The sequence below is a fragment of the Pelobates fuscus genome, chromosome 11 (genome assembly GCF_036172605.1).
Source record: "Pelobates fuscus isolate aPelFus1 chromosome 11, aPelFus1.pri, whole genome shotgun sequence".
In the NCBI taxonomy this organism is placed as follows: domain Eukaryota; kingdom Metazoa; phylum Chordata; class Amphibia; order Anura; family Pelobatidae; genus Pelobates; species Pelobates fuscus.
In genome coordinates, this window is record NC_086327.1 from 119,344,012 (window position 1) to 119,350,302 (window position 6,291).

The 6,291-nt window shown below is 39.8% G+C and overlaps 1 protein-coding gene across 2 annotated transcripts in view; it reads right to left on the bottom strand.

Moving 5' to 3' along the window:
• Positions 1-5,387, bottom strand: part of ZBTB16 (zinc finger and BTB domain containing 16) — a 127,474-nt gene extending 122,087 nt beyond the window's left edge. For both annotated transcript variants that reach the window (XM_063436615.1, XM_063436614.1), the window contains exon 1: positions 4,159-5,387. In XM_063436615.1, coding sequence (XP_063292685.1) covers positions 4,159-5,387 — 1,229 coding nt within the window. The remainder of the gene's footprint in view (positions 1-4,158) is intronic.
• Between the last annotated feature and the right edge of the window lie 904 nt (positions 5,388-6,291).

Consider the following 6,291-nt stretch of genomic DNA (forward strand, 5'->3'; position numbering starts at 1 on the left):
TCCTCTCTACAGACTGCATTTCTTTAAAACATTATTTGTTGGATGTAAAGTAACCACAAAACTAAAAAAAAAAAAAAAAAAAAAAAAAAAAGCCACGACCTGACTGTGCAAAGCATTGTACTGTACCCTACTGTATACGGGGATTGCTTCACGCCACATCAAGAACAGTGAAATGCTACAGTATGAGTAATGAAGATAAGAAGTTACATGAAATCACAAGGGCTTCTATAACAAGGTTAGACGGTGGGAAATGCCGTTTCCTCTAGAATTCTGTTTTTTCTCTTTATAAAAAATAAAAATAAAAAATAAAGTATTTAAGGAAAATAAAGGGGTTATTTCACAACACTCCCATTACTACAAGTAGTGATCAATTAGCTGTGATGATTTTAAAAAAAATAAAAAAAAGATACTGGAATTTCTCGGGACACGTTCCAAAGAGATGGCATTAACAAAAAGTACAGAATGTTACACACAGGCACACCACACCCCAGATGTGAGAGGCAAGTGTGCTATTTCAAGGCACACCTAATTTCATTTTCATTTGATGATGATTAACCAGCTCCGGAGCCGATTGGCCATTTGTAAAAACAAACCCAGGTACATTGTGTTCTTCATCAGATCCTTTATCCGTGTAGCTAGGACTGGGAGCATGTCAGTTCAAAGAACATTTTGGCATTTGGACACAATACCTACTGTGCAAAAGTAGCATAACCAGCCTTTTAATTACAGCTACAAGTACGTTAATGTTGGAGATTGCATTCTGCAAAGTATAAATTTAGAACTATTAAAATAAAGACCATGCCATGATCTCAGGTTGCAGGAACTGTACTACCTGTACCTTAACAACGCTCTCCTTATTTAAAAGTACAGCAGTGCACGTTCTAAAATTAGTTTTATTATTTTGATTTACACAATATCAATTTACTACAACTCTTATCCATAAGGACTGTCAGCCATTGTCAATACGAAGGGACATTCAGTTCTCTATTTATACTTCAAAAACCTTCTTAGCCACAAAACAGAGTAGAAGCCCTCTAGATAAAACTGACTGCAATTAGACCTTAGACTCCGACATTTCTAAGTCTTCAAGATTCTTAGGTGACTTTTCCCAGTACAACATGCTTACCTTCCATAATTCACATTATACTCTGGGAAGTCTGCAATCTGATCTAAACCTAAATTTCCTTCCAAATAAAACTGCCCTCTAGATTTTTTTATTTTTTTTATTTTTTGGGGGTGTCTAAACACAGGAGGCACTTCTTAAGTATCTGGATTGGTTACATTTGCCAAAACTATGACTTCTAGGTGTCCTTCGTTCAACACACTCCAGTTTCTAACCATGCTCATGTAACAATACGCTTGATGCCCTTCCAGTCTCGGTAAGAATACCCAAAGCCTCGCACTTTCCACCAGTTATCCGAGTCACAAACTGAACTTCTTCCTAAACTTCTCACTTTAGGAGTTTCTATAACAGGGGTGCCCAAAAGGTAGATTCCCAGTTGTTGTAATACTACAACTCCCATGATGCTTTGCATGCCCTTAGAATTACAAAAGCACCATGGAAGCTGTAGTTTAAAAACATTTAGGGATCCCTGCTCTATAAACTACTGTCCCTAAACGCCCTGAAATGGAATAGGTAGAGTGCCAAGTAAACCGGTTATGGCTTTATAAATAAATATGCATACATTCAGTCATAAAACTGCCTGAGTTTTGTATCCAAAGCTTCAACTGACTAATTTACTTATCCACTTTCAAATCACTTGGTATGGAAAGCAGAATTAGTCTCTTGCTAGGACAGATCTAAATTTGGTTATTGACCCAATACTCTTACTACAGGAGTAGGTCAGTTTAAAGGGACACTCCAGGCACCCAGGCCACTTCTGCCCATTGGAGTGGTCTGGGTGCCAACTCCCACCACCCTTAACCCTGCAAGTGTAATTACTGCCGTTTTTATAAACTGCAAAATATTACCTTGCAGGGTTAAGTCCTCCTCTAGTGGGTGTCTATCAGAGGCCACTAGAGGGACTTACACACGAAAAAGTGTTTTAAACGACGCTGGGCGTCCTCACACTATGCATGAGGACCTCCAGCATTGCCGGAATCCCCATAGGAAAGCACTGAATAATACTTTCCTATGGGGAGGTCTAATGCGCACGCGTGGCCATTGCCACGCATGCGCATTAGGTCTCCCCCGCCGGCTGACGTTGGCGGGGGAGGAGCCTGACCCAGTGCCGAGGGACATTGGCGCTGGATTCAGGTAAGTCACTGATGGGGGTTTTAACCCCTTTAGCAACATGGGATGGGATGGGGGGGAGGGAGGGAGAGAGGGAGAGAGGCACTGCAGGGTCGAATGTGTTTTCCTGGCACCGGAGAGACCCTTTAACGTCCGCTTGCTTTTTATTTTAAACTATGAATGTAAAGTCAGAGGGAAAAAGTAAATGGTTAGTTACAATAGTAAAAACATGTTTTCTCAGTGCAATGTTCGATCTCATAATAGAAGCAAAAGAATATATATTTCAAAGGGACACTGTAGGCTCCCAGACCACTTAAGCTCATTGTAGTAGTCTGGGTGCAAACTCACATCACCCTTAACCCTGAGCATGCAATTATTGCAGTTTTTATAAACTGACATAATTATCTGCTAGGGTTAACTTGTCCTCTAGTGGCTGTCCACTGCACGACGACAGGGGTAGGGGGGTCTTGACAGAGGGGGAAGCTATAGTGCCAGGAAAACGAGTTTGTTTTCTTGGCACTATAGTTTCCCTTTAATTGACTCGTAGTATCATTTAGTGCAGGAGTTAATATAGATGTGTAAATAAAAATTTTAAAAGAGCAGCCGTGCAGTGCCAGGGGTCTTTTTAAAGTATTGCTCAATGAGTTAAAAAAAAAAAAAAAAAAAGTGCAATCTATTTGATTTGGTAACCTGATAATACCGTTTTAACATGCTGGCGAATGATCACGTGTGACTCTTGTAACGCAATATTTCGACAGCGTTAACCATACTGTTTGTGCTATGAATAAAGGGGAGTAATCAAAGTAAAATGCTAGTTTTAAGTTAAAACCTGTGGTTTGTAGGAGGAATATATTCTATATATGAAAAAAAAAAAAAAAATATATATATATATATATATTATAATATAGTGCCTCCGAGGTAGACAAAAACCACAGTCAAAAACAGTGCTCAAATATTTACACTATGTAATATAACCCACTTTACTTGCTAGCTCGGCAGATTTACATATGGTCATTGATTTTCCGTGTCCTACTGCTAATGCAGTTTTAGTGAGGTCATGGGTAACAAAAAGAGCCTGTGGTATCCAAACATCGAGAGATCAACAGAATAGTAAAACTAGGTTTTATGTTATTTTGGGGAGGGGAAAAGAGGCGGTGTTATGCTCATTAAAAATTTCCTTACTAAAAACACAAAGATGTTTAATATACATCACACACACACACACAAAACTTTTTTTTTTTTAGGAATATTTAAAGGAACACTAAAGGAACACTATAGGGTCAGGAACACAAACATGTATTCCTGACCCTATAGTGTTAAAAACACAATTTAGGCCCCTTAAAAGCAATTAAAACTTACCTTATTTCCAGGTCTTCCAGCACTGGCCCCGCCCCCTTGGTGACATTATCACAACTGACAATTTTAATTCGGCAAGGGGGCGGGGCCAAACGCTGTTATGGCCAATCCGCACCTCCCCAGAGAGATGCATTGAATCAATGCATCTCTGAGGAAAATTAAGCGTCCCCATGCAGAGCGTGGAGACGCTGAATGGCAGTGCCGCCTACTATGTAGCACTGAGCCAGGAAGCACCTTCAGTGGCCTTCTGAGGAGTTGCCACTTGGAGGTGCCCCTTGGGGCAATGTAAACACTGCCTTTTCTTTGAAAAGGCAGTGTTTGCATTAAAATGCCTGAAGGCAATGATTCTACTCACCAGAAAAACTACATTAAACTATAGTTGTTCTGGTGACTATAGTGTCCCTTTAAACAACTATTAAGTATCAGAGCTTAAGAAATACAATCACACACATTTTTCCAGTTACAAAACATTGGTTAGTATTACTGTCATCGCCCTACATCTGCCTAGATTAGCAAACTGCTTCTACCGTATAAAAACGTACATAGTTCATTAAGAAAAGATTTCTGACCTGTGATGTTCCACAGAATCATTATCTGGAAGGTTTGCCCCGCATACACTGCAACGCTCACTTAGGTTTCTACCATCGTTCTTCATTCCAGCTGCAATCTCACCAAGTTTACTGAACAACTCCCTCTGAATGAAGCCTTGTGGGAGAAGTCCACCATATGCACTGAAGTCCATTGAAACTGCTAAAGCTGGCTGCATGTGAAGAGCAGATGCCATAGAGGTTGGCACACTGATCATGGATTCACCTTTGTGGTTAGGGAGGACGGAGTAGACACTGAGATGTTTCTCAGCATGGGACATTGCATGCTCAGTACCACCGTGAAAGCCTGGGCCCAACTCAAGGGGCTGATCAGCAGCATTTTCATCACGATTAAAGTTAAGATCTCGAGCGCTAGTAATAACACTACTACGGGTTGGAGTTCCTGGACTTTCTTTGCTCTTTTCATCAGATTTGTCCCCAGAAGAAGCACTGGACTCTACAGTTGGGCTGTCTTGGTTAGAGACATCATCAACCTGCATGACTTCTGTCTTCACCTCTGAAACGCTCTTAAGTCTACTGGTGGAGTGCAAGTCTAGTGCATTTTGTTGCAGTGCTCCTTGGAGCAATGACTGACCAATAGTCATCAGGCTATCAACAGCAGTCTTAGTGGGACTCATGCCCGAAAGTCCATATGATGTTGACACTGATGGACTCTGGTCCACCAGGCTCTGGTTTCCTATACTGGCATAGCCACTCTCTTCACTGGAATGCTTTGTAGTCAACATGTTTTTGATAAACCTAGTTTTCCGTTCTTCCTCATCTTCCATGGCCCTATCTCCTGGACAGAGCTCTCCATCATTTTCTTCAGAAGTTTGAATAGTCTCTAAAATCTTCAGGCATTGCTCCTCCAAATACTCTATTTCTAGTATTTCTGCTGCATACAATAGATCGTCCAAGTCTTCAACCTTAGCTTGTAGTGTAGCTGTGTAAGCATACTCCAGAATCTGCTGAAAGGTCTTTGGTGACAGAAAGTCCAATGTGTAATGCTGACTACTTCGGTGGAAGAGGATCTCAAACATCTTACTAGTACAAGCCAAAACGGTCCTATGGGCATGAAATTCTTGAGTGTCCACCATTATCACCACATCACACAGGGTTCCTGCAAGCCGCATTTGGTTGGCTTTGAGCAGAAGACCTGCAGGGTGATTGGGATTCTGTAACTGTATCATACCCATATTAGTCAAATCCATAATTCTCCGGGGGTTTAGTCATTAGGCTGTCTGGCTCTTCTTATGATGGACTAAGCTTGGAAACCAACGGACCTATGGATAAAGTGAAAATGAAAAATCTTTAGTCATCAAAACATAGCATTGAAAGCCAATTAAGGGACTCACTTAAACCAACTGGAGACAAGTGGGTTTAAGCAAGTTAAAACATAAAATCAGATTAATTAGTATTTTAGAGTTATTTTTCTTACAAGCACATTATTGTAAATATACCATGTTACAAAGTGTTTTATACGGCCCTGTAGAAAACACTCATCCTTTCACTCCTCATACATTAGGGGAGTCTTCAAGATTAGTAAAGTAATTATTTCAAACAAGATCCTGTATTGACAAGTTTTTTTAAATGAAAATAACACAACACATCTAAAATGAGCGACAAATCACTTTTTCAAAGACACCATGGCGTAAAAACGAAATGAGTTGAGCGGGTTTAGAATCCGTTATTATGTCATCTATTTGAAAACCTAGATAGTAAAAAAAAAACTTTAAAATTATTTAAAAGGGCACCAAAATTGTTAACAAGTAAATTGAACAAATCTGGCTTACATTAACAAGAGGGTTTGGTTCAAAAAAGAGTTTACAACACTCCAATACTGGACATGATGGGATCAGAATTAAAATTATACAGCACCAACAAAGCCTGACCCATTATTAATAATGTGAAAGAGTTGGGGGAAGAATTCACGGCAAAACACCTTCCTGTGCGATTTCTATAAAGACAGCTTTTTAGGTTTGTTAGAGCACCAAAAAAAAAATACAAAAAAAAAAGGAGTTAGGAAAATCCACAATTTGTTCTACTTTTTATCAATTATTCTCAAATAAAACTACCGTGTAAGGAATTAACCTTACCAGATAACCCAAGCACAAG